The sequence below is a fragment of the Acomys minous genome, assembly GCF_964271855.1.
Source record: "Acomys minous genome assembly, contig: SUPER_14_unloc_1, whole genome shotgun sequence".
In the NCBI taxonomy this organism is placed as follows: Eukaryota; Metazoa; Chordata; class Mammalia; order Rodentia; family Muridae; genus Acomys; species Acomys minous.
In genome coordinates this window covers 41,671-68,720 of record NW_028182185.1, presented here as the reverse complement: position 1 = coordinate 68,720, position 27,050 = coordinate 41,671, and the positions used below count along the sequence as shown (strand labels likewise).

At 43.7% G+C, this 27,050-nt stretch overlaps 1 protein-coding gene and 1 long non-coding RNA gene across 5 annotated transcripts in view; one reads left to right on the top strand and one right to left on the bottom strand.

The window, feature by feature from the left end:
- LOC311583954 lies at window positions 1-4,449 on the bottom strand. The gene is made up of 3 exons (XR_014774727.1): window positions 3,738-4,449; window positions 1,229-1,324; window positions 1-455 (listed from the first exon to the last, which is right to left on the bottom strand). It is a non-coding gene; the product is annotated as an uncharacterized lncRNA (long non-coding RNA).
- Window positions 4,450-6,067: 1,618 nt separating this feature from the next.
- LOC311583958 (protein arginine N-methyltransferase 9-like) overlaps window positions 6,068-27,050 on the top strand; it is a 31,484-nt gene continuing 10,501 nt past the window's right edge. Inside the window, exons 1-9 of one of the 4 annotated variants that reach the window (XR_014774730.1) lie at window positions 6,068-6,462; window positions 9,624-9,772; window positions 12,465-12,701; window positions 13,959-14,126; window positions 17,144-17,246; window positions 18,835-18,941; window positions 21,035-21,227; window positions 22,290-22,473; window positions 25,618-26,335. Coding sequence is in view for 3 of the 4 variants with exons in the window: in XM_084803374.1 (XP_084659500.1) it covers window positions 6,271-6,462; window positions 9,624-9,772; window positions 12,465-12,701; window positions 13,959-14,126; window positions 17,144-17,246; window positions 18,835-18,941; window positions 21,035-21,227; window positions 22,290-22,473; window positions 25,618-26,335 (2,051 nt within the window). In the remaining variant the exon portion in view is untranslated. The remainder of the gene's footprint in view (window positions 6,463-9,623; window positions 9,773-12,464; window positions 12,702-13,958; window positions 14,127-17,143; window positions 17,247-18,834; window positions 18,942-21,034; window positions 21,228-22,289; window positions 22,474-25,617; window positions 26,336-27,050) is intronic. The other 3 variants (XM_084803374.1, XM_084803375.1, XM_084803376.1) reach the window with 3 other exon arrangements.

Here is a 27,050-nt window from a genome sequence, read left to right as displayed (position 1 = left end):
GTCTTGGACTCACCAGGCTGGCCCTGAACTCACAGCGATCCACCTGCTTTTGCCTCCTGAGTGCTGGGATTACAGGTGTGTGCCACTTTGCTCTGCTGCCCATGCCTCATGTATTAGTTCATTTTTTATTGCTTTTATAAAACACCATGAGCAAGGGGATTTGGAGAAGAAAGTTTATTTGGGTTTACTGTTTCAGAGGAGTAAAGTCCATGATGATGAGGGACTGGAGAGATGGCTCAGCGGTTGAGAGCACTGGCTGCTCTTCCAGAGGATCTGGGTTCAATAGCCAGCACCCACATGGCAGCTCACACATGTATGTGACTCCAGTTCCAGGGGACATGACATCCTCACACAGACATGCATGCAGTCAAACACCAATGAACATTAAAAAAAAAAAAGTCTGTGGTGATGAAACGGAGGCAGCTGGCAACAGGCATGGTGACTTGCGTAGGAAGCTAAGCAGGAAACAGAGAGAACAATCTTGAATTAACGTAAATTTTAAGCTCTCAGCGCTCACCTCCTGTAGTGTACTCTTGGAGCAAGGCCACACTTCCTAAGCCTCTGCAAACAGCGCCACCAACTGGAGATGCGGCATTTAACTGTCCAGGATTACAGGGGACATCTCATCCAAGCTACTACACCCCAGGAGACAAATAAGAAAATAGACAAACTCTTTATCAGAACAAAGCTGGTTAGCTTCTAGTCCAGTTCTGATGACAGCTCTCTTTCCCATTTGAAACGTCTGTCTGTACATACGTACGTCTGTCCCGCCTTCCCTATCCACATTCCAACGTTGACTTTGAACTTTTCAGTTGGGAGCAGGAGAAATGGCTCAGCAGTTAAAAGGACTGACTGCTCTTCAAGAGGACCTGAGTTCAATTCCTAGCACCCACGTGGTGCCTCATAACCATCTATAATGTATTTCTTTATTTTGGTTTTTTGAGACAGGGTTTCTCTGTGTAGCCTTGGCTGTCCTGGACTCACTTTGTAGACCAGGCTGGCCTCAAACTCACAGCAATCCACCTGCCTCTGCTTCCTGAGTGCTGGGATCAAAGGCGTGTGCCACCACTGCCCCACACAACCATCTACAATGTGATCTGATGCCCTCTTCTGGCATGCAGGTTTACATGCAGGCAGAGCACTGTATACATAATAAATAAATTAATTAATTAATAAATAAATATTTTGTAAAAAAGAACTATTCAGCTGGCTTAATTTCTTTGTTTACCTTGTGTGGTTCATTGAAAAACTGACCAGAATATGGTGAAAGACAACCACATTAATCCAGCCTTAGTGTTAGCAGAGGAGGCTTTTGTTCTAGACCCTAAAAGAGTGAAAAAGAACATACAATCAAAGAGTTCTTAGAAGCAGTGAAAGGCATATATACATAATATGTATATATTATATAAACAATGTTGTGTTATATATGATGATATATAATATGTAATATTGTATTATATACAACAACTAATAATACATATAATATATACATTTTATATTATAATACATACATATGGTATATATTATAACATAATATACATATACACATGCACATATACATACACATTACACATATGGTATGTATATATTGGTGTCACTGGGGATTGAACCTGGGGACTTATGTATACTAAGGAAGCACTCATAATTGAACTTCAAATATGCAGCAGAATAGTACAACTACATTAAAAGTTACCTTGCAGCCAGGTGTGGTGGCGCACGCCTTTAATCCCAGCACAGACAGAGACAGGTGTATCTCAGTGAATTTGAGGCCAGCCTGGTCTACAAAGTGAGTTCTAGGACAGCCAAGGCTACCCAGAGAAAACGTCTAAAACAAAACAAAACAAGACAGAATGGAATAAACGCACAATAGAGTAGTCAAATTTATTTTTTTATTTGGGTTTCTTTTCTTTTTTCTTTTCTTTTGAGACAGGGTTTCTCTGTGTAGCCTTGGTTGTCCTGGAACTTTCTCTGCAGACCAGGCTGGCCTGGATCCCAGAGGCCTGTTTTCCTTCACATCCTGAGCACACCACCATGTTCAGTTCCATTGTGGTTTCTTAGATAACCAGGCATTCATTCTACCTTGTTAGTCCTATTTTGGCAAAAGACCTCAGATAGTACCTGCAAACTGTATTATATAAAGATGCACAAATGATCTGTGGTACACTTATTTTACTTATATCTTACTGTAGTGAGAACTGGTAGCCCATGTTATCTGAGTAATTTAGAAGCAACAGGAAGGCTATCATTTTCCTTTTTGTTGACAGCTTTATTTGAAAGGTGATGAAAAAAAGGACCAAACCTGGCCAGCGGTGGTGGTGCTTGTCTTTAATCCCAGCACTCAGGAGGCAGAGGCAGGCAGATCTCTGTGAGTTTGAGGCAGAGGCAGACAGATTGCTGTGAGTTTGAGGCCAGCCTGGTCTACAAAGTGAGTCCAGAAAAGCCAAGGCTACACAGAGAAACCCTGTCTCGAAAAACCAGTGCCCCCCAAAAGAACCAAACCTGGCTTCTTTAATTTTTTTCTGTCCTTCTGTACTGTCTGCCTACTCTCTTCTCCGTCTCTGTCTCTGTCTCTGTCTCTGTCTCTGTCTCTGTGTCTCTGTCTCTGTCTCTGTCTCTGTCTCTGTCTCTCTCTCTCTCTCTCTCTCTCTCTCTCTCTCTCTCTCTCTTTTGTTTTGGATTTTTGTTTGTTTTGTTTTTGAGATAGGGTTTCTCTGTGTAGCCTTGGCTGTCCAAGACTTGCTTTGTAGACCAGGCTGACCTGAAACTCAGAGATCCACTTGCCTCTGCCTCCTGAGTGCTGGGATTAAAGACGTGTACCACCACTGCCCAGCTCCATGTTTCTCTTTTAAAAGATTTAGTTTTGTTACTTTTAGCTATGTGGATGTCTGTTCATGGAGACAGAGCCCCAGATCTCCTGTCTTCTTTAGGGTTTTATTGCTGTGTAGAGACACCATGCCCACGGAAACTCTTACAAGGAAAACATTTAATTGAGGCTGGCATACAGTTTAGTTGATTATCCTCATGGTGGGAAGCGTGGCAGCAGCAGGCAGACATGGTGCTGGAGGAGGGGCTGAGAGTTCTGCATCTGGATTCTCGGACACTGCCACGCTGAGCACAGCTTCAGCATAGGAGACCTCAAAGCCCACAGTGACACACTTCCTCCAACAAGGCCACACCTCCTAGTAGTGCCAAGCATCAAACACATGAGTCAATGGAGCCATTCCTAGTTAAACCAGCACATCCCTAGAGCCAGACTCAGAGGAGTTTGTAAACCATCCGATATGGATTTTGGAAACTGACCTTGTCCACTGAAAGAGGAGTACACTCTCTAAGCCACTGAGCTGTCTCTTTCCAGTCCTGCTCCTCCCACTCTTAGCCAACACTCATGATAAAAAGAAAAAAAAAAGTAACCAGTGTACTTTGTGGGACATATTGAATAAATTCTACGGCTGAGAAAAAGTGGCAGTGGAACATTTCCTGCAGAAAATTAAATTGTTCTTTCCCTGTTTCTGTCATGGAAACGTGTCCTCTCTGAGTATCATTCATGTACTGTAGTTGTTTTAGGTACTTGGATCATGCCATTGGAAGCCAGCAGATACAAAAACAGAATGTAAGAAACCTTGCCCATGGAAGGGGAGAGCATGCCCACAAGACAAGATAGTTTGCAAAGTCAAGCAATTCAGGTAAGCAGAGACTCATGTGCTAATAGAATGACGGATCTTCCCTGTATCACTTACTTGTCTTGTTGTCATGGAAACACCTGACCATAAGCACCTTATGGGAGCAGGGGTTCGTTTCTGCATACGGTTTTAGGGAACATGATCCTTTATAGCCAGGGAGGCAGGGTGGCAAGAACAAGAGGCAGTTGATCTCCATGAATTGCCAAGAAGAAGGGCAAGTGGGGCTAGCCTGTGAAACCCCAAGGCCGGACCTCAGTGGCCCAGTTGCTCTCCGGAAGCTTCGCCATCTTCCCAAACAGCACCACTGGCTAGGGACCAAATGTTCAAACAAACACCGCTCGCTGTCTCAGTTTCTTTTCCGGTTGCCGTGATAAAAGACTCTGCCAAGGGGCTGGAGAGATGGCTCAGTGGTCAAGAGCGCCGCCTGCTCTTCCAGAGGTCCTGGGTTCAGTTTCCAGCAACCACATGGTGGCTCACAACCATCTATAATGTAATCTGATACCCTCTTTGGCAGATAAAAAGCACTCATATGCAATAAATAAAATAAATAAATCTTAAAAAAACAAAACAAAACAAAGACTCTGCCAAAAGCAATGTAAGGGAGAAAGACTGCAGGGAAGCCGGGCGGCAGCAGCATGCAGTAGCTGGTCCTTCCATTGTCCCGGTCAGGAGGCAGGGACTGATGAACACACACTGTGGCTCATTTCCTTTCTCCAGTTACACAGTCCAGGGGCTCAGCTGGAGAACGGCGTTACCCACCGCAGCTGGAGATAACCACCCGCAGACATGACCAAAGGCCAATCAGTCTCCCAGGTGATTCTGGATTGTTAAGTTGAAAATTAACACTGGCAGCATGGCCCCAGATGTCCCTGGGAAGCAGGACTGAGATGCCCCCCCCTCCTCCTCAGCTTCAGTCTGTCACCTCTGGCTTTTCCATCATGCAAATAATTTCATAAATATTTGGTTGAATGTTTACAGGTGTAATAACTTTTTGAAAATTTCAGATAATTTCAAAATGATTCTAGATAATGGTAACAATGAATTGCATTAACTAGGTATAAGTAAAAATGTTTTTATAACTATTTCATTGCATAGTTAGAACAACCTCATGACTTATGACAGGAAGAGAACATTTGGTGTTATGCCCAAAATTTGAGACTCCCCAAACAGACCACCCAAGAGCTGAGCCCAAATGTAGTGGCAAAGAAGTCTTTAATGCAGGTTCAAACCCCGGGCCACCCACCAATGCACTGACACAGCAGATGCAGGGAAGCAGCCTCAACTCTCAGTTGAGAGGGGTTTTTATAGGTTTTAGACACAGAAATGGGTTTTACAGTATATGATTGGATGGCACTTGGGCAGAAAAGCTGCAAGCAGGGAGTTACAAGCCTTGGCATTTCATGGTTGGGTAATAGGTGTAGGGGCAAGTTGGCCTATAGAAAAGATTGGTTGAAGTAGTCACAGGGGCATTAGGAACTTTGGCCTGGCTTCTCCTAATTGGTTGTTGCTATGTGCCAGACCACTTGCTGGTCAGTTTGACCAGCAGAGAGTATATTTGGACTTTCCCAAGGTGAGCTGATTGTGTTGCTAGGGAACATTTTTCTGTCTAAGACTACTTTGTGGTTTTTCTGGAATCTGGATTCAGCCCTTGGCTAGGTTTAACACAAAATGGAGTTTCGTTTTAAAAATGGAGTTTGTCTGATGCTTTCATTTGGGTCTGTCTCAATGTCTTATGGAAGAATTGCTAGATAAAGAGGAAAAGCATGGGCTGGAACAATAAAACCCTTACCCCAAGTCTACTCGTCTTTATGTTCTACTCAGTCCCATTAGGTGTAGAGGCTTTCTCTGTGTTTTTCCATCTTATTAGAGAAATGCTGTATAGTTAAATTCTACATTGCTTAGTTCAGAAAGCACCACATAAGGAGGATATGAATAGCTTGGAAAGCACACAAGCAAAACTAAAGAGCAGGAGAAACACTTGACTAATGTAACAGGGATTAGGAAATTCGGATTCCGCTGTACCCATCCCAGTGACTTGTGCAACCTTGAAGTAGTTCTCAGAGAGATCGCGTTTATGGAGCGTGATCCAAAGTTCCGCCTCATTGGGTCTTGTGAGAATACTTGACGCTAAGAGACTACACCATGGCCAAATTTAATGAGTTTTTTACTTCGTTTTGCACAAGTACGAGTGGTGCGCTGAGATCCAGAGGCCTGGAGCATCGCGCACGCCTGACGCGAGCAGAGTCTTGAGACTCGCAGCGGCACACTGTACAAGGTGGGAAACCTGGCCGGCCAAAGCAACGTGACAGCGGAGCAGAAGGGGCTTACATCCCATGTACTCCTCGGCGTTAGCAGTGCCGGCGCTTTCCCCGAGAGCGCGCGCGCGGCTCGCCGGGTGACGTCATCACAGCGCGCCGCCGCCCGGTGCGCGCGCAGCTCCGTCCGCTGCTGAGAAGGCGGAGCTCCCCACTCTGTGGAGGTGATCTCCTCCAACCTCTGTGTGTTCTCTTGCTTCCTTGGGTCCTGGGCTTGGAGACTCTTTTCCGGACAAGGGCGTCTTCCTCGTGGGCTTCCGAGCGGAGACTCAGCCATGCCGAACTCGAGGCCCAGGTCCCGCCGGGGAGCAGGGGGTGGTGGCGCAGGTGCGGCCGGCCGGGACCGGCTGGTGGCGCGATCCTTGCAGAGCGCTGAGCACTGTTTGGGCGCCCAGGACTTCGGCACTGCTTATGCCCACTACCTCCTAGTGCTCAGCCTGGCGCCAGAGCTCAAAGACGACGTGAAGGTGAGGCCTTCCTTCCCGGTGGCTGCCAAACCCTGCGATCTTGACAGCGACAACAGGGTGGGGTGTGTGTGTTGTGTGTGTGTGTGTGTGTGTGTGTGTGTGTGTGTGTGTGTGTGTGTGTGTGAGAGAGAGAGAGAGAGAGAGAGAGAGAGAGAGAGAGAGAGAGAGAGAGAGAGAGAGAGAAACAGAGAGACAGAGACAGAGAGAGACAGAGATAGACTGAGGCTCTCTGCAGCCCCTCTCAATACAGCGATGTTTTAGTAACAAAAGTCAAGAGTTGTCACACACCTCTTTCAAAATTTCTGCCTCACTTAAGATTTCAAAGGCCCCGTAAATGCGAACGAGGCAGGGTAATTCTTTCTCTCCTTCAGTATCTAATTTAAATTAGCCCTGCGCTGGAGGTTTTGCGTTATCGTGTGCAGAAGGTATACTGTCTTCCTTGGTCCGTCCTCTGCCCACTAGATGTCAGTAGCATTAGGCTTTTGTAACTCGTAGAAATGTCAGGACCTGGTCACAGGGTTGCATATCAGGTATTTCATTACAATTGAAACAGTAGTAAAATTATCATTATGAAGTAGCGATGAATATAATTTGTGGTTGGGGTCCCCACAGCATGAAGAACTGTATTAAAGAGTCACAGCATTAGGAAGGTTGAGAACCACTGCTCTAGACTGTACCCTAAGCCGTGCAGTTAGGATAGTATTGCTCAGAACAGGTGGTATGGAGGGGGCTGGAGGGATGGCTCAGTGGTTAAGAGCACTGACTGCTCTTCCAGAGGTCTTGAGTTCAATTCCCAGCAACCACATGGTGGCTCACAACCATCTAGAATGTGATCTGGTCCCCTCTTCTGGCCTGCAGGGGTACAAGCAGGCAGAGCAATGTATATGTAATAAATAAATAAATAAATAAGTAAATCTTTAAAAAAACAAAAACAGGTGGTATGGAACAGCAGGAGAGTGTCATGTGACCCAGCCTGCCGTTCTGGGAGGGATTGAAAAGGTCAACAGGTCCATCTGGTGTGATCTTTTGCAGGTGGCACAGCTATCTCCCGCCCCCCCACCCCCAACGTGGCAGTTGTTTGGCTTGGAGGATAGACCTGGACAACAGCTTGCCTTAGAATGGCCCTGGGTGTGAGGCTCTGAGTTCCAGTCCCAACACAGAAAAAATAATTACGTAAAACTTAGCTGTATGGCCAGAGATGTAGCTCAGTTGATAGAATTGGGCACGAGGGCTAAACCTAGTGTGGCAAGGATAAGCTGTAATCCCAGCATGTGCGAGGTAGAGGCAGGGGGGCTCAGAAGTTCAGCTACACAATGAGTTTGAGGTTAGCCTGGGTTGTGTGAGCCCTTGTCCTATTTTTTAAAAAACAAACAAACAAACAAACAAACAAACGTAATAACCAGCATTCAGTAGGACTTAGCAACTGGCTTGTTTGTTTGTTTTTCTCCAGACAGGGTTTCACTGTGTAGCCTTGGCTGTCCTAGACTCACTTTGTAGACCAGGCTGGCCTCGAACTCGAAGCGATCCACCTGCCTCTGCCTCCCAAGCGCTGGGATTAAAGGTATGCGTCACCACGCCTGGCTTCTGGTTTCCTTTTATAGGAAACCAAATTCATATTTCTTTGCAAAAGCCTCAAGCTTCTGTTTGCTTTCTTGATATTCTCTCTGCTGCCTACACCCACACTTCAGTCACACTGAGTCACTAAACTTGCGTTTAAAAAAATTTAAATTTAGTACATAGCCAGGCAGTAGTGGCACACAGCTTTAATCCCAGCACTCAGGAGGCAGAGGCAGGCCTCTGAGTTTGAGGCCAACCTGGTCTACAGAGTGAGTTCCAGGACAGCGAGGCTACACAGAGAAACTTTGTTTTGAAAAACCAAAAATAAATCAATAAATTTAATATGTAAGCATATTTGCATGTATATGTATGTGTGTATGTATATGTGTGTGTATATATGTGTGTACATGTGTGTGTATGTATATGTACACACATTCTACATGTGTGCGTGTATCTAAGACCAAAAGAGGGCATTCGATTTCTTCCTTTTTTTTTTTTTTTTTTTTTTTTTTGGTTTTTTGAGACAGAGTTTCTCTGTGTAGCCTTGGCTGTCCTGGACTCACTTTGTAGACCAGGCTGGCCTCGAACTCACAGTGATCCGCCTGCCTCTGCCTCCCAAGTGCTGGGATTAAAGGCGTGCGCCACTACCGCCCGGCTCGATTTCCTGGGACTAGAATTATAGGCAGTTGTAAGCAGCTGAGTGCTGGGAACTGAACCTGGGTCCTCTGCAAGGGCAGCAAGCACTGCTCTTACCTGCTGAGCCATCTCCTCAGCCCCTTAGCGCTTGTATTATTTACTCATTTTTGTTGTTACCGGAGTCGAAACTGAGGGCCTTAGGCATACCAGGAAAGTGCTCAGCTACTGACCAGTGTTCCTAGCTCCCCATTCTACTAACCTATGGAAGAACTGTTGAGCTGTTCGTGTAAGACCTAGGTATCTAGACTATCTACCATGTAAGAAAAGAATCTCCTTCGTTATCCTTATCTTTCTAATAAACTGTTATTCAGTTCCAGGTGTTGACTCTTGTGTGTAAAGTTCGTTGACTTGAAGCTGGAATGTGTGAGCCTGCCTTCTTTCCATAGTTCAGTGTCGTGGCAAACCGTTAGAGGGAAATGAGACGGGCTAGGTTGGCAGTGAGGAGGAAGTTGGTGCATTGTACCAAGTGACTGTAACGGTCAGGTTAAGCCGTAACAGTATGGATTGTCAGGAGGTGTTGATTTAAAGATAGTGCAGTTAGGATATGTTTTTTTTTTTTTGACCAAACTTGGGGGACGAAACACATACATACTCACTCTAGATAGGGACCCCATGACAGACCAAAATATGGATCCCACCAAAGTCCAACTTGGTGAACCAGTGAGTTTTATTGGGGTTACTTACAGGAACAGCAGTGACTTAGAGACAGCTGTATCACCATCACTCACACGTATGAGCCCGTGGGGCTGTCCTTACTCAAACCACCACATTTGGCAAACTGCACATACTAAAAATTAGCAATTTCAGGTCATCGTTCCATTTATAGTTCCATTTGTTGGAATCTTCAGCTAGAGTTATGAATTCTTTCTTGTTTACTAATTTGTAATTTTTTTTTCTTGTTTGTGAAGGAAACTTTTCAGTATACACTTTTCAAGTGGGCTGAAGAGCTTGATGCACTCAGTAGAGTACAAGACTTACTTGGCTGCTATGAGCAGGCCTTGGAGCTGTTTCCTGATGATGAAGTGATTTGCAATAGCATGGGAGAGCATCTCTTCAGGTTTGTAGTGACCTCACTACAATGAGGCTTGTTTTTTTTTTTTTTTTACCAGTCCAAGGCGAGTGTAAGTTATGCAGTAACTTACTTTGTTTGGTTTTGAGATGGAGGCTTACCACGAGCTCAGTCTGGTCTTTAACCTGTGGGCTTAGGTGATATTTCAGCTGGAGATTACATCTCTGCCCGACTCTGCCTGTGCATACAGTCCTTTGAATAGGGAAATGTAATATAAGCAACGTGAGTGAGACTCAAAAAGAATATAGGAATGATATGTGAATATGGTATGTAATCTAGCAATTTAAAAATCAGGTTTATTTGGGTACATGTGGGTACATGTGTACGGATACCTGTGTTGTGGGTTCATGTGCCAAGATGTGCCTGTGGATGTCAGAGAGAGTTGGTTTTCTCCTTCCATGAGCTAGGTCTTGGGGATTGAACTGAGGTTTTCAGGCTTAGTGACAAGAACCCTTGCCTACTGAGCCGTCTTGCTGGTCCATGGCAATTTTATAGTATATTATATGAGTCACACCCCTAGCGCTGAGGACATATTCAAGGGAGAGTTTTCCTTACTGGGCTCAGATCCAGTCCTTGTTTGAAAAGGCATAGCTGTGGTTCACAGGATGCCAGAAAGCTGGTGAATCTCTTCTTTGGAAAATGCTAGAATTTTTCCTTTTGGGGTGCCAGAGAAAGCTTAATGGGGAAGTATAAACTTTGGAGCATACTGTTAAGGAGCTCTCCACTAGGCTAGAGTTCTAGAGTAGCTGCCCATCACTGCATGCTCTGGTGCCATGCGCTGGAACACTGTTGCCTTCCATGAACACAGGGCGTGTGATTCTGGAGAAACCCTGCCTATAGTGGCACTAGAAGGCAAAACTTCCCTCCTGCAGTGTCTTCTTAGCAACTGTGGGAAACTGTTAGAAGGCCGTGTAAGTTTTTTGCACAGCAGACAAAATGGGCGAGGTTGGTAGTAAGTCATTAACAGATTGTCTTAGTTTGATTGGAACGCAAAACCAGCAAAAGGAAAGAGAACACTGGCAACGTTGGAGAGAATCCAAGAGCAGTCCTCAAGGTCCTCTCTGACGTCACAGTGCACATTTCCACCTTTACTCTGAGTCATATGTTTATAATCTGGAAAGCTCCTCTGAGGCCTAGTACACGGTGTTTTTATTGGAGGCGGTATACTCAGGTACCACCTCCATATGATGCATACCCAAATTCTAGACTCTAGAATAAAAGTCCTGTCCAGCGCAATCACATTGCTTATACAAACACTGAGGCGCGTGGAAGCACTCATCGTCAGTTAAGGCAGGCAAAACCCTTCCCAGTGTGAGTACCCACATGTCAGCAGGCGTCTCAAGGGATCCCAGTCAGGCTTGCCACGTGAGCTCTTATGCACACCATCACAAGCCATAAGCATTGCCAAGGAATTACAGGAACCACAGCCAAAGGCCAGCATTGCTTTTGAGTTAGAAAGTTTTAAAGTAATGGGGAAAGAGCATTGTTCTGCCAGATTGGCAAGTTGTACTTTCAACTTTAAGGAATTTAATAAATGAATCTCATTTTATATATTCCTTCTAGCTGTTCTCATGCGTTGTTGTTTTCTCTCAAATCATTAATGTTATTAGTAATGAACCACAAAGTGTAAGTGACCACAGAATTTCTCTTAAATGTATCTGGAGTCTATTGGCTGTTGATAATCAACCTAGTAGTTTGTCTCCTACTCCCAAGGGCCCTTACTTGACTCAGGACGGGGCAGAGCCATGGCTCTGGGGAAGGAGTGTGTACAGTGTAGAGTTGTGACAAGGTAAAGGAACTGAGCAGCCATCGTCCTCCTTACACACTTTGGTCTAGCATGGTGAGGCTTGTTTACATTAACACCATGTATTTTCTACTATCATGTGTCCTGGGCAGTTCCAGCATATAAACAAGATATCTCTGCCTTCAGGGTAACAAAGAAATAACATATACTGACCTTAATGTTTTCATTTTAAACTAAAACACGAGCACTTACAATTTAACATCGCACTGCCCTTTTGTTAGATGGTTCATTTGTCGTAACCACGTTCAGAATGAATCGTCTGATTAAGTTTCTTTAGAATGGATGGTGCCTAAAGTGAGAGGGAGAAGAATTCCATTTGTTCTGCTGTATTGACTGTGTGGCCCGTAAATTGCTGGTTTATGACAACAGCTGTGTATGGAACTTGATATTTGTAGAAATTTATGTCTCTGGTCAGGGAGTGGGTAAGTAGGCTGAGCAAAGTCCAGACCAGTTTGGAAGCTGCTGAGTCTGGTGGTGTGTGAGATGCACTCTGGTCGTGGGCAGTGCAGTCAGCCTACGATTAACTCTTAAACCGTGACAGGGAGTTCTTCATCACTTCTGAGAAGCAGCGCTCAGATGACTTGTAGTATTTCTTCTTTGTCTTATTTTTTTAATCTGCTCATATTCAGCTCAGTACAAGTCAATGCCTTGGACGCCTCCACTCCACCTAGGGGTGCCCTAGGACATCTGAGATGCACAGGCAGAAACTCAGAAAAGAAGTCAGGAGTGTGCCGTGCTCATGACCTGCAGAGGAGGTGGACTGCTGTGGGCTTGGGGGCAGCGGTGAGGATGCTCAGGCTGGGTTAGTGCACCAACAGGGGCGCCGCCGCCGTTGGTCACACGGAGGTGAACGTACTCTGTCTCTTCCTCATCTAGAATGGGCTTTCGAGATGAGGCAGCTGGGTATTTTCATAGAGCGGTGAAGCTAAACCCTGATTTCAGTGACGCCAAGGAGAACTTTTATCGCGTTGCAAACTGGTTGGTGGAACGTTGGCACTTCGTCATGCTTAACGACACCAGGAGGAATAGGATTTACAATGCAGCGATCCAGAAGGCGGTGGGCTCGGGGTCCACAAGTGTTTTGGATATTGGCACAGGAACTGGAATACTGAGGTTTGTTGTAATTATTACTTTTATTATATTTACATGAATTAAACAGGTTTGTTAGATACCAAAATTCTGACATTGAGCTGGGCATGGTGGCGCACGCCTTTAATCCCAGTACTCGGGAGGCAGAGGCAGGTGGATCGCTGTGAGTTTGAGGCCAGCCAAGGCTACACAGAGAGACCCTGTCTCAAAAAACAAACAAACAAACAAACTCTAACATTGGTTTGTAAAAATAGTAATTGTTTCTCATAATATTGTTAGTGTTATTGATAGAACTGTTAATTTTATACTTTTTTTCTATGATTTTACTAATCAAAAGTTCAAACCAAAAAAAAAAAGTTCAAGAAAACTAAGAGCAACTTGGGATTACTGAAATTCTGCATAATAAATTTTAGATTTTGTTTTGTTTTTTTCAAGACAAGGTTTCTCCATATAGCCTTGGCTGTCCTGGACTCACTTTGTAGACCAGGCTGCCTTTGAATGAACTCACAGCGATCCACCTGCCTCTGCCTCCCGAGTGCTGGGATTAAAGGTGTGCTCCACCGTGCTTGGCAAGTGATTTGTTTTGTTTTGGTTTTGGTTTTTCGAGACAGGGTTTCTCTGTGTAGCCTTGGCTGTCCTGGACTCACTATGTAGACCAGGCTGGCCTTGAACTCACAGAGATCTGCCTGCCTCTGCCTCCTATAGTGCTGGCATTAAAGGCATGCACCACTACGCCTGGCAAATGATTTGTTTTTAAACAAGTATATTAGTTCATTCTTTTTATTTATTGCTATTGTTATTATTATTATTTTGAGACAGAGTTTCTCAGTGTAGTCCTTGGAGCTTGCTGTGTAGACTAGGCTGGCCTGGGTATCACAGAGATATCCTCCTAAGATATGCTTCTGCCTCCCAAGTGTTGGGATTAAAGGCACATAACCACCATACTTGGCCTTATCTTACCTCTTAATTAGATTATTATTATTACTTTCTGTGTACGTGTACATATATCACCTGCAAGCCTGCTTGCTCACCACAGTATGCGAAGTCAGAAGTTAACTAGTTTTCAGGAATCAGTTTTCTCCTCCCACTGTGGGCTGCAGGGATTGGACTGTGAGCGTCAGACTTGCATAGCAAATGCTTACCCATTGAGCCAACTCGCTAGCCTCAAGCTTTTTTAATGCAGAACAAATGATGGTTATATTAAAGAATGGAAAAATGTTTGAAGCATCATAATTTTATTAAAATTGGAAAAAGATATAATGGATTTTTCTTCTTTTACAGCATGTTTGCTAAAAAAGCTGGTGCACACTCAGTATATGCCTGTGAGTTATCCAAGACCATGTATGAACTTGCGTGTGATGTAGTGGCTGCAAACAAGATGGAGACTGGGATAAAGCTCCTACACATGAAGTCACTCGATATAGAAATTCCAAAACACATTCCTGAAAGGTATGTTTATAATTCACCAAAACCATTAATATACCTTTCCAGTTTCTTGTGTTAACAACAGCACTAACAATATCCTTGTTTTGTGGAGATGTGGCTATCACCTAGCTTAAGAAAATGCAGGTCTTTATAGTCACATGTGCTTTTTAAACAGTAATAAAGAACTCAAGAAAAATTGATAGTAACAAACCATTCTTTAGCATGTCACTGTGAGATAGGGTTCTCTGTGTAGCCCTGGCTGTTCCAGAGCTCATTCTGTAGACCAGGCTGGCCAGGAACTCAGAGATCCTCTTGCCTCTGCCTCCCAAGTACTGGGTGGGACTAAAGGTATGCGCCAACATACCTGGCTAAACTCAGACGTCTTTGTCCATAAAAGTAGACTGACTTCCTGTAGGTCAACAGTGTTAAATAACTGTGCTTACAATGTGAGCCGTTCACCCTCAGCAGACAACATGTTTTCATTGGCGTCCTTGATTAAAATGAACATTTGGAAGTGCCAGTTGACAGAGTGCTTTGTCCTGTGTCCTGAAAACAATGAAAGCACCATTATAGAAGCCATGTTTGTATCTGCAGTCTCACTGTGGGCAGGAGAGCAGTGGGTTCTCAGAACTAGAAGGCATTTAGAAAGTGTCTGTCTATCTTTTCAAGCACTGTCCCCTTTTTAAAATTAAAGATTTATTTATTATGTATACAGTATTCTGCCCAAATGTATGCCTGCACACCAGAAGTAGGCACCAGATCTCATTATAGATGGCTGTGGGCCGCCATGTGGTTGCTGGGAATTGAACTCAGGACCTTTGGAAGAGCAGACAGTGCTCTTAACCTCTGAGCCATCTCTCCAACCCCACTTTCCCTTTCCTAATGTAATACTTGTATAGCTGCCGATGCCGTCTGTCTTCTGTCTCACTTAAGTGTAGTTCATACGTGAAGAACTTTTTTGGTGTTCTGTTATTATTTGAACTCTGATTTTTAGATCTTCCAGTTTTAATAATGAGTGCATGGTATTTACCCTTCAGTGGTCTTTGTTGGTGAGGAGTTTTATCAGATCCTTATGCAGGTGTGTACTCATTTTATAAAAAAACAAAGTTGCCTTAGTTTACATGTTATAATAACAAAATATTAAAGGTCACAGAATTTAAACTACAGGCACATCATTTTCAGGCAGGCATTCTCCTGGCTGCAGTTGGCTACCTGCTCTTTGTGTCCTCATGTGACCTTGCCTCTGTTGGATTAGGACTTCATGTTGGTGACCTTATTGAACTAATGGCCTCCTAAGAGCTCTGTCTCCAAATACAGTGCTGTTAGGGTTAGGGCTTCAGCATATGATTTGGAGTAGCACGAATCAGAGGTTACTTTTTATTTTTTGGGTTTTTCAAGACAGGGTCTTTCTGTGTAGCCTTGGCCGTCCTGGACTCACTTTGTAGACCAGGCTGGCCTCGAACTCACAGCGATCCGTCTGCCTCTGCCTCCCGAGTGCTGGGATTAAAGGCGTGCACCACCACGCCCGGCTCAGAGGTTACTTTAACTTGTAATTTTCTCATAGACTGCTCTTGAAGCAAGCTGAAATAAGTGTTTCAACTTAGACTATTATTCATTCACTTTGGCCATAAGCAGATTTCTGGACTAAGTTGTGAGACTAGACAATTTGAAATATTCTAAGGGCGTGTGGCCATAAATGCTGAATGTTTTCTGTGCATAGATATAATTGGGTCAGGGCACTATGGAGGACACGCAAGTCATCCTACCCTTCAGATACTTACAAGTCTGGAGAGGGGCATAAGGAATATTTATGAAATTTTGGTATATCTTTAGACTACAGTGCTGACAGTGAAAGTGAAAGGAATTCAGAGAAGGAGCAAAGGGAGTGTCTTTGAGTTGTCTAGGCAGGATGAATGAATGAAAGCAGTGCCATGGAGGAGGGGTTTGCAAAGACCTGACAGGTGGTAAGAGAGACGCGGGTACGTGCAGTGTCACAGAAGGTACTAAGAGAACTTTTGAGAGGGAAGGTCCTGGTCAGATTTAAAACTGGCCTGGCAGCGTGGCCAGTGGGTAAAGACGTTTGCCAAGCCTGATGACCTGAGTTCAGTCCCTGCAACCACAAGGTAGAGGGAGAGTAGTGTCTGACACCCACATGTGCACTGTGGCACGCCTGTACGCACACAAATAGTGCACACACATATTCATACACAAAACAAACAATTTGTTCTTAAAGACACCTGAAAAGGAAATTCATGCCAGGTGGTGGCTAGATCCAGGACTAACAGAGAGGCCCTGTCTGGAAAAAAATGAACAAAACAACAAAAAGAAATAAGGATCATTGATGGTGGAGAATCTGTGGCTGTATTCCTTCCCTGGTTGGGTTCTGCTTTTTTTTTAAAAGAAGAAACTTTTAAAAATTAAAAAATGTTACGTACATTGGTGCTCTGCCTGCTTGCGTATAGGCATATATGTGAGGGTGTCAGATCCCCTAGAGCTGGAGTTACAGACAGTTGTGAGCTGGTATGTGGGTGCTGGGATATGAGCCCGGGTCCTTTGGAAGAGCAGCCAGTGCTCTAACTACTGAGCCATTTCTCCAGTCCCTGGTTTTTGCTTTTTAATGCAGGGTTTCATGTAGCCCAGGCTAGCTTCAAACCCACTATGTAGTCAAAGATGACTTTTAACTTCTGCCTGGTCAGTGTGCTTTCAGGTCCCAGGTTCTGGGTCTAGAGATAGAAACCACCATTCCAGGCTGGGAGAGAAACATTTTATAGAGTGAGAGTTAGATGCTCAGTGTTTAATGTGGGCACGACTTACCCTTAAGGACTTAGGCAGTGAACAGAGCCTGGGAAAGTAACCCTTCTGTACCCAGAGCAAGGAAAAAGAATTCATGATCAAGAGAGGCGGGAAAGATACTGAAATGTATTAGAACATTTTACGTAGAGATTTTCTATAACATATTTGCCCTTTTGTCTGAGCTTTGACAGTTTATATCAACAGCATGTCAGTTTACTTACATGTATCTTTAAAACATCGTTCTATAGAGTGTCCCTAGTTGTAACAGAAACTGTCGATGCAGGTGTATTTGGAGAAGGAATTGTGGAGAGTTTAGTTCATGCGTGGGAGAATTTACTTCTTCAGCCAAAGGTAAGCAGCCTGCAAGCACTTAAACTCGAGCGTGTAGTCATTATTCCAAGGGGTTCACTGAGTCCCGAGAGTGTGTGCAAGGTGTGAAAGATAAGAGAAAGCACTTGACAGCAGTGTAACACGATGTGCACTGCACACACCAGTCCAGTTCACAAGGAAAAGCACTTGACAGCAGTGTAACACGATGTGCACTGCACACACCAGTCCAGTTCACAAGGGAAAGCACTTGACAGCACTGTAACGCGATGTGCACTGCACACACCAGTCCAGTTCACAAGGGAAAGCACTTGACAGCAGTGTAACACGATGTGCACTGTACACACCAGTCCAGTTCACAAGGGAAAGCACTTGACAGTACTGCACACACCACTACAGGAAGGAGGGACTCCGGATGAGCTTACATGTGGAAGTGCTGACTAAATTCTTGACTATAGTTGTAGAAGAGAGATGTGCTTTGAATCTCCCAGCAGTCAATGCGTGGAATTTTGGCAAATCTCTAGGAAAAGGGTAGTAATGTTAGTTCAGTGGAGTTTTCAGGTACTCACTGAACTCAGGCTCCTAGACAGCACACTGACCTCTCCTGTAGCCGTGTGTATATTGTAGTTAATTTACTGTATGTGTTAATGCACTGTGGTAAAATCCAGTGATTACAGAAGATGATATGTATGGAACATAGAAGAGTCGTTTATTTTTCAAGTTGACTTTTTTCCAGTTCTAGAGATGACCTTGGTGCCTTACACATGACCAGTACACTACTGTGGAGCTACATTTCATGCCTGGTTTTATTTTCTTTCTGTTTTTAAAGATTTAATTATTTTGGGGGCTGGAGAGATGGCTCAGTGGTTAAGAGCACTGTCTGCTCTTCCAAAGGACCTGAGTTCAATCCCTAGCACACACATGGCAGCTCACAGCTGTCTCTAACTCCAGCTCCAGGGGATCTGATACCTACATACCAATGCACATAAAATAAAACTAAAAAAACAAAACAAAACAACAACAACAACAACAAAACCATTTAATTATCTTTACTTTTGTTTTATGTGTTTGAGAGTTCTGCCTGCATGCATGTGTGTGGTTGCCTGTTGGGGATGTGTGTATGAGACTCACATGTGTGCAGGGCTTGTGGAAGTCGGAAGAAGGCATCTCACCCTGTGGGACTGGAGTTAGAGAGGGTTATGAGCTGCTTGTGGGTGCTGGGAGTCGAACCTGGGTCCTTTGCAAGAGTAGCCAGTCCTCTTAACCTCTGATCCATCTCTTCAGTACTTTTCCTTTTTGTTTTGTTTTTTGTTTTTTATTAAATCATATTTTAAATTGACATAGCTTTATACTCCTTTCTTTTCTTTTTGTGCTTGTATTCTAAACATTAAATTACATTTATATTTATTTGGTTGGTTGGTGTTTTTTGTTTTTCATGACAGGGTTTCTCTGTGTAGCCTTGGTTGTCTAGACACACACACACACACACACACAGACGCACACACACCAGTGAAAATACTTTTTAAAGGAAAAACTCCTTAGCCTGTATATAAACACACTTATGCACATACTTATTTGTACATGTAGTGATGTGACTTTATTATATTTTCAGACCAAAGGAGAAAATGGAAATTGTGGAAAGTATGGGAAAGTTATACCAGCAAGTGCTGTTATATTTGGGATGGCAGTAGAGTGTGCAGAAATACGAAGACATCACAGGTAAGTAAGTGGTTAGAGAGACACTAAGCCAGGCGGTGGTGACACATTGGGTGGGGAGGCGGGGCAGAGGCAGCCAGATCTCTTGAGTTTGAGGCATGGTTTACAGAGCAGGTTCCAGGACAGCCAGGGCTACACAGAAAAACTCTGTCTCGAAAATCCCTCCCACCCCGACACCCCCAAAATAAGAACACTATTTCACAGCTTAGTGCATGCTTGTAATGCTTAGTCTTATTTATTTTAAGTAGAACTCTAGGATCAAAGCCAGCTTTATTTTCATACAACTTGTGTGAGAAGTTGTGCAGAAAAAATTTAAGTTCAGATTGATTTTAATTGAAGTTCAAGTAAGGATTTCCAATGTGGGGCTGGAGAGAGGGCTCGGAGATTAAGAGCACTGGCTGCTCTTCCAAAGGTCCTGAGTTCAATTCCCAGTAACCACATGGTGGCTCATGACCACCTGTAATGAGATGTGATGCCCCTCTTCTGGTGTCCAGAACACTCTGTACAAAATAAATTAAAAAAAAAAAAAAAAGGATTTCCAATGTGAAGATAAATTTTACTATTGCTTTTTTGTTGTTGTTGTTGTTTGTTTGTTTTTCTTTTTGTTTTTTGAGACAGGGTTTCTCTGTGTTAACCTTGGCTCTCCTGGACTTGCTTTGTAGACCAGGCTGGCCTCAAACTCACAGTGATCTGCCTGTCTCTACCTCTGGAGTGCTGGGATTAAAGGCGTGCGCCACCACGCCCAACTTAGTATTGTTTTTCTTGTTAACTTCATTAATGCAGTGATTGGGCAGATGCAATTTTAAATCATTCAGAGAACTCTCCTTCCTGTATAGAGACAACATAAAAATAGTGTTTGCAAGTATTGATGAATAAAAGAAAAAAATAAAATGAACTAACCACCAGTAAATACCTACTTCTTGTCTTTGCTGTGAATTGTTCATTTATCTTTTTGTTTCATGTGACCGGGTGATAGTAAAAGTGTTTAGATGCTGGTAGGCGCAGGGTAGGCTCAGGCTACCCGCCAGACACATGGGCCTCAGGTGCCTAGTTGGTGAATGAGACCGCACTGGTTGGCTCTCAGCTCTACGTATATAAATGTCTCTGTGGTATTTTAATTGGTTAAAGTATACCAATAAATACAGTCGTGTGGGACAGGATTCTCTCCAACCCTTGCTGTTGACTGTCCTGTTTTCACCTCACTGCTTTATGATCGCTCACATTCATATTTTACTTGGCTATCCCTGTGGCGAAGCAGCTAGGTGTCTTCTCTGTCTTGTTTGTCTTCTGTTAACTTGCTGGAATCCAAAAGTACATTTTGAATATGAATCATTTGTTGACTATATGTTCTAAATATTTTCTTTGTATACCTTTTTTACAAAAAGATTTATTTATTTATTAAGTATACCATGTTCTGCCTGCATGCCAGAAGAGGGCACCAGATCTTACTATAGATGGCTGGGAGCCACCATGTGGTTGCTGGGAATTGAACTCAGGACCTTTGGAAGAACAGGCAGTGCTCTTAACCACTGAGCCATCTCTCCAGCCCGCTTTGTGTACTTTTCAAATGTTTATTTCTGCATGTGTGTTTGTGTAAATGTGTGCCATGTGTATGTGGTATCTGTGGAGTCCCTAGGAGGGTGTTGCATCCCCTGCAGCTGGAGTTGTATGTGGTTGTGAGATGGCTGACGTGTGTTGGAACAACTGAACTCAAGGCCTCTGCAACAACAGCAAGCATGCTTAACCACAGAGTTGTTAATTTTTTTTTTTTTTGAGACAGGGTTTCTTTGGGTAGCCTTGGCTGTACTGTATTTGCTTTAGAGACCAGGCTGGCCCTGAACTCAGAGATCTGCCTGCCTCTGCCTCCCTGAGTGCTGGGATAACAGTCATGTGCCACTGCACCTGGCTCAAACTTGTTAATTTGAATATAGACTTATTTTAATTTTTTTCTTCATGTGATTATGGATATAATTAAGAAATCTATGGCCATGGGATTTTATTTCATCTTTATGTTTATATTTTCTTGAGTATTAGATGATATTTGATAATTTACAAAATCTGTGTTATACCTTACCTTTTCTTTGAACTCTTACTAGGGTGGGTGCTAAGGACATTGCTGGTATCCATTTGCCAACAAATGTGAAATTTCAGAGCCCAGCCTATTCTTCAGTAGATACTGAAGAAACAGTTGAACCATACACCACTGAAAAGATGAGTCGGATTCCTGGAGGATATCTGCCTTTGACAGACTGCTTCCAGATTATAAAAGTTGATTTCAACAGTCTTCAGGTAAAAACAAGAAGTTTAATTTTAACCACCCCATCCCGTCTCTCCCCCCACCCCCCAGTACTCACCGGTAAGAGTTTCTCTGTGTATCTTTGAACTCGCTCTGTAGACCAGGCTGGCCTCCAACTCCAAAATCCACCTGCCTCTGCCTCCCGAGTGCTGGGGTTAAAGGTGTGCACCACCATGCCTGGCTTTCTTTTTTAATGTACATGAGGCTCTACTTATGAAGAATGATAAGCAGCAAGTTAGAATTTCTTTGAAAGTATTCTTTTTCCATATCAGGGGAAAGCTCCCTGGGTTTGTTGGGAGTGAATGCTGTCCTGTGTGCTGTTGTGAGCACTCCCTGTGATGGCAGAAGGAAGGTGATGCGTGCGCTCTTAGCGTCAGATGCTTCGCCTTTCACTGGCCTTCTCTTGGCGTGGTCTGTAGCTGTTTTAAGTTCACTTTTTTGTGGATGCCGGGTAGACAAAGTGTTCCAGGAGTAATGGGAGTGCGGCTGTTAAGTACTTTATCACAGCTGGTTTTTATTTTAATAGTTTTCATTTGAAATTTTCCTTAATCCACATACACCGTATAAAAGCTTTTAGTTTAAAAAAATAATGTCTGCCTGTTTAACACTTTTAAGGAGTTACAGAACAGACAGAAGACGCCCCAGTGTCACCTTTTAAAACGTTGCCTCCTTCCCCTGCATCCCTTGTTTGAAGTGTGTCATTCCGGGCTTGCTTTTCTTTCTGTAAGCATGCATGTACACATGTGTAGTTTCCAGAATAAAACAACGATGTTGCTTTGCTGCATGCATTTGTCATCTACCACTGTGTCACTGGTGGTTTTTTCTTATCAGTAGCGTGTGGATGTGTCTCCTGTCTGTTTAGTACACATGGTATTCTGTGATTCCCTAACTGTGCAGGAAAGGACTGTGAGCTGCAGAGAGGAGCTGTGTGACACCGAGCGGGTGGCACAGTCAGTGTATAAAGCCTTCTCATTCTTTTTTATTATTTAAATTGTTTTGGCTCCTTACTAGTTTCCTAACCTCGGTTTTCTCATCCTTTTTACATTTCTTTTCAGGAGTTGAAAAGTCTTGCAACTAGAAAGCCGCAGCCTCTTGCTGTCCCCGCTGTTAAGGAAGGCATGCTGGATGCCATCGTGGTTTGGTTTGTTCTCCAGCTTGATGACGAGCACAGTCTGTGCACAGGCCCCGCTGAGGAGACATGCTGGGAGCAAGCTGTTTACCCAGTGCAGGCCCTTGCAGGTGAGCGTTGTCTCCTCAGGAAATACCTGCTCTTCCAGAGGACCAGGCTCAATTCTCTGCACACACACTGCAGCTCAGCACCGGCTATACCCATAGCCCCAGGGGTCCAATGGCATCTCCTAAAGTGCAAACATATGCCGACAAAACATCGGTACATTTAAAAATGCATAAATAAATAAATCTCTAAAACATTTAAATCAAACCTCAACACCAAATCAAAGTTAGTTGCTTTTATCAAGTAAATGTTAGTGGCCAAAAAGAAAAAGCAAATACTTTGGAGATGAAGTTTTTAGCAAAAGAGGTATTACTTAAATATTTCAGAATTACAATTTTCTTTGTTCAAAAGTAAATTTAAATAGCGAACGTATAGTTTGGAAGAGAGATTAAAGCCAGCTGTGGTGTTGTGTGCAGCTAAGCACAGCACTGTCAAGGCATCATGAGGTAGGCTAATCTCTGGGAATTCAAAGACAGCCTGGTTTATATAGCAAAAGCTAGACAGACCAGACCTATATATTGAGACCCAGTCTCAAAAAATAATAAGAGAGATAAAATCATTCCTCTGGAAAGTGAGAGAGAGGACTTAAAAGTTCCTGGGGGTGAGATTGAGAGTACACACATGATAAAGATGTGGTGTTTGTGTGTATGAATTGTCACAAGTGTACATTAAAGTATTTATTAGAAACAAAAACTGCCTACAGTGTCACATACCTTTAATCCCAGCACTCTGGAAGCAGTTTGGGGGCCAACCAAGGTTACATAGTGAATTAAATTTTAAATAAAAATTTAAAATATTTATATATTAAATTTTAAATAAAAATTTAAAAATTACTCCATGCTTCTCAGTTACAACTCTCATTACTCATTTGATAGTTTCAATTATTAGTTATCAGCAGACGAAAGAAATGCTGCTTTTAAAAAAAAGTAAAAATGATGGGCTAGAGAGATACCTCAGTGGTTAAGAGCACTGGCTGCTCTTCTAGAGATCTTGAATTCAATTCTCAACAACCACATGGTGGCTCAACCCTCTATACTGGCATCTGATGCCCTCTTCTGGCATCGAGTAAACATGCATATACATAGACACTCATATACATTAAATAAATAAATAAATCTTTTTAAACAATGTAAAAATGAAACACTTCACTTGCTCAGAAGCAATGCTAATCCTCTCACTATTGTTCTAATTTTATTTTATTTTTTTAAAATATTTTTTGTTTATTTATTATGTATACTGTGCACATCAGATCACATTACAGATGGTTGTGAGCCACCATGTGGTTGCTGGGAATTGAACTCAGGACCTCTGGAAGAGCAGTCCGTGCTCTTAACCGCTGAGCCATCTCTCCAGCCCTATTGTTCTAATTTTAGTACAACTCCTTCTGAAGTGAGCACTGCTGCTTTTTAAAAAAAGGGGTTAGAAAAGTATTAAATGCATGAGTACTTAGCCATAGGGACCCTGATGACGCTGTAGAGCCCAGGTCATAAGAACGTGTGTAGCAGGGCTGGAGAGATGGCGCAGTGGGTAGATGCGCTTGCTTGCTGCCACTGTGTGCATTTAAAATGGTCTCCTTGAGAACGCTTCAGAGACATTAAATCAGTATAAGAAAACAAAAATGATGAACAAAGATTTTCAAACGTGGCTTGCTGAGAGCAAAGCTTTTTTCCCTGTGTATCTTCTCATTCCTACAAGACTGTAAGGGTACACTGCATCAGCCTGTTCTCAGGCATGGCCCAGTAAGAGCTCTGAGACCTTACAACAAGGCCAGCAGAGTCAGTCACAACAGGGCCAGAGCTTCAGGTCAGCGTACAGGCCTCGGCAAATCAGATCAGGGAACTACACAGACATCTATTTCCTTTGTGTGCCTGTCTTGTGTGATGTGTGAGATGTTTCTTGGAGGAACGTACATCCCGTGGCATGCGTGTGGTCGGGGGACAACTATCCCTTATTTTCTTTACTTGGTTTCTAGGGACTGAGCTCAGTTAGGGTTATGAAGCAAACTTTGTGGCCTCAAGCGATCTGCCTGCCTCAGCTTCCCACTGTTTGGTAGTACAGCCATGTACCACCACACTTAGGTATAGATTGTATTTTTATCTGGTCCTAGAACACACAGGGAGTCTGGAGAGGAGCACAGTATAGTCCTTGGCTGCAGGGCATACTCTTCCCTGAACCTGTGATGTCCCTAAACAAGCAGGTTTCCAGATGCTTAAGGAATATTAGATACTATTGTGTTGTGCTTTTGTTCTTTTGGAAATTACCTTCAGAGAAAAGAGTGTCTGTTGAAGCTACAATGAGGCTTGCTCCCTGAATTTCATCTGCCTTTGCATCTAGACAAAGCCTCTTTTTATCCCCACATCTTCCTTAGTTTGGCAGCACATCTACTGATTGTAATAAAAACAAAGTCAACATGAAGTTTTGTGGTATGTCTGTAATTCCAACACTTGCGGGGTAGAGGAAGGAGAATCAGCAGTTCAGGCCAGCTTTAGCCACTTGCAAGTGCAGCCCAGTTGCAGCAAGAGACCTCAGCGTTCTGGAGATGCCAGTACCGTGGGAATAACTGCCAAGACCAGCAGCAGCTGTGGAGTGGACCGGGACTCAGCTTAAATTGACTAGGGATCAGTTGTGCCGGCTAGTTTTGTGTCAGCTTGACAGAAGCTAAAGTCATCTGAAAGGAAACTTCTTAATTAGAAACTGCCTCCATAAGATGGGGCTGTGGGCCAGCCCGTAGAGCATTTTCATAATTAGTAATTGATGGGGGAGGGCCCAGCCTACTGTGGGTGGTGCCATCTCTTGGGCCGGTGGTTCTGGGTTCTGCAAGAAAGTAATTAAGCTGGCTGGTGGTGGTGCACGGTTGGGAGGCAGAGACAGGCGGGTCTACAGAGCTAGTTCAGGATAGCCAGGCCTACACAAGGAAACCCAGTCTCCAAGGTTGCTTGAGGAAGCCAGGAGGAGCCAGCCAGTAAGCAGCACCCGTCCATAGCTCCTGCTTCAGGTTCCTGCCTTCACTTCCTTTAATGATGGACTATGATGTGAAAGTGTAAACCAAATAACCCCTTTCCTCCCCAGCTTGCTTTTGACTAAGACAATCAGTTATATATACATATATATTTTTTTCTTTTTCTCTCAATCCTTTTCTACTAATAAAGACTACTGGATAAAGCCTGGGGACAGTGTGACAATGGAAGCATCTTGTCAAGATTGTTACCTAAGAATCCAGAGTATCAGCATCTTGCGTCTGGAGCATGAAATGGAAGTTATGAAGAGTTTTACCAAGAGTAAAGACCTGTTCTCTCTAGGAAATGAGGCGGAGCTCTGCAGCGCCCTGGCTAACCTTCAGACCAGTAGACCAGACGCTCTGGAGCAGGCCTGTGTGTTAGAGCCCACAGAGATTGCTTTGCTTAACAACATCCCATATCACGAGGGCTTCAAGACGGCGATGAGGAAGGTGTTGTCTTCACTGGCTCCAGAGCAGCCATGCCAGCCCGTGGATACTCACTGTCAGGATATTGAGATGAACTCTGGGAGTGGACAGAGTGACAGTGTGCCGAGCACCTCTGACCCCTTCTACGTGTTGGACGTGTCTGAAGGCTTCTCTCTTTTGCCCATCCTTGCTGGAACACTCGGTCAGGTTAAGCCCTACAGTTCTGTGGAGAAAGACCAGCATTGTCTCGCTTTGGACCTCATATCTGAAGCCAATCACTTCCCTAGGGACACACTTGAGTTTTGGCTGAGACACATAGAGGATGAAGCTGCTGTGTTGCAAAGGCCCAAATCAGACAAATTGTGGAGCATAATTATATTAGATGTCATTGAGCCGTCTGGGCTCATTCAGCAGGAAATAATGGAAAAAGCAGCAATATCCAGGTAAAACAAAAAACATAAACTTGAGTTAAAAAATTCACCAGGGTTTGTTGTTGTTGTTGTTTTGTTTTTTAATTTTGTGCACAATAGGGGTGAGCTGATATCTTACTATCTAACCGTACCTGACAGCAGAGTTTATTCTGATGATGGCATCTAGGCAGGTTTGGGGTAGAGGCTGGAGGTTGCCAGGATAGCCTGGTTGACAACTTAGACCTTTCCTCTACTAAAACTCAGTTAATCACCAATAAGTAAATGAATCTTCACAAAAGCTGTGAATGAGAAGTTCACAAGCTTTCCAGAGCAGGTGAGCACGTCAAACCGTGGGAGAGTAACGTGCCTCAAGACTGCGAGGAGCTCTGAGTGTCCTCTCAGAAAGAGCTGTTTCTTCCTCTGATCCACCGTTTGCCACAGTATTCCTGGTGACAGCTCTACAGGGATTTACCCCACACAGCAGCTAGTTCTTAAATTCAGTGTGGTTCTGCTAGGTACAGGCCGAACCTAGAGGGCGTCACGGACGTCAAAAGTCAGGTGCACAGTGTAGGGTGTCGTCTCTACTTCTTTTTTTGTTGTTGTTGTTGTTTTGTTTTGTTTTTATTTTGTCATCTCTACTTCTAAACCACCAGTACAAGTTGAAGGTTCCCTTCAGTTTGTAAAACCCCTTCAGATTTGGTTGGGTTTGTATAGCAGCTCACAGGACCTAGGAAAGTGCCTGGCGTAG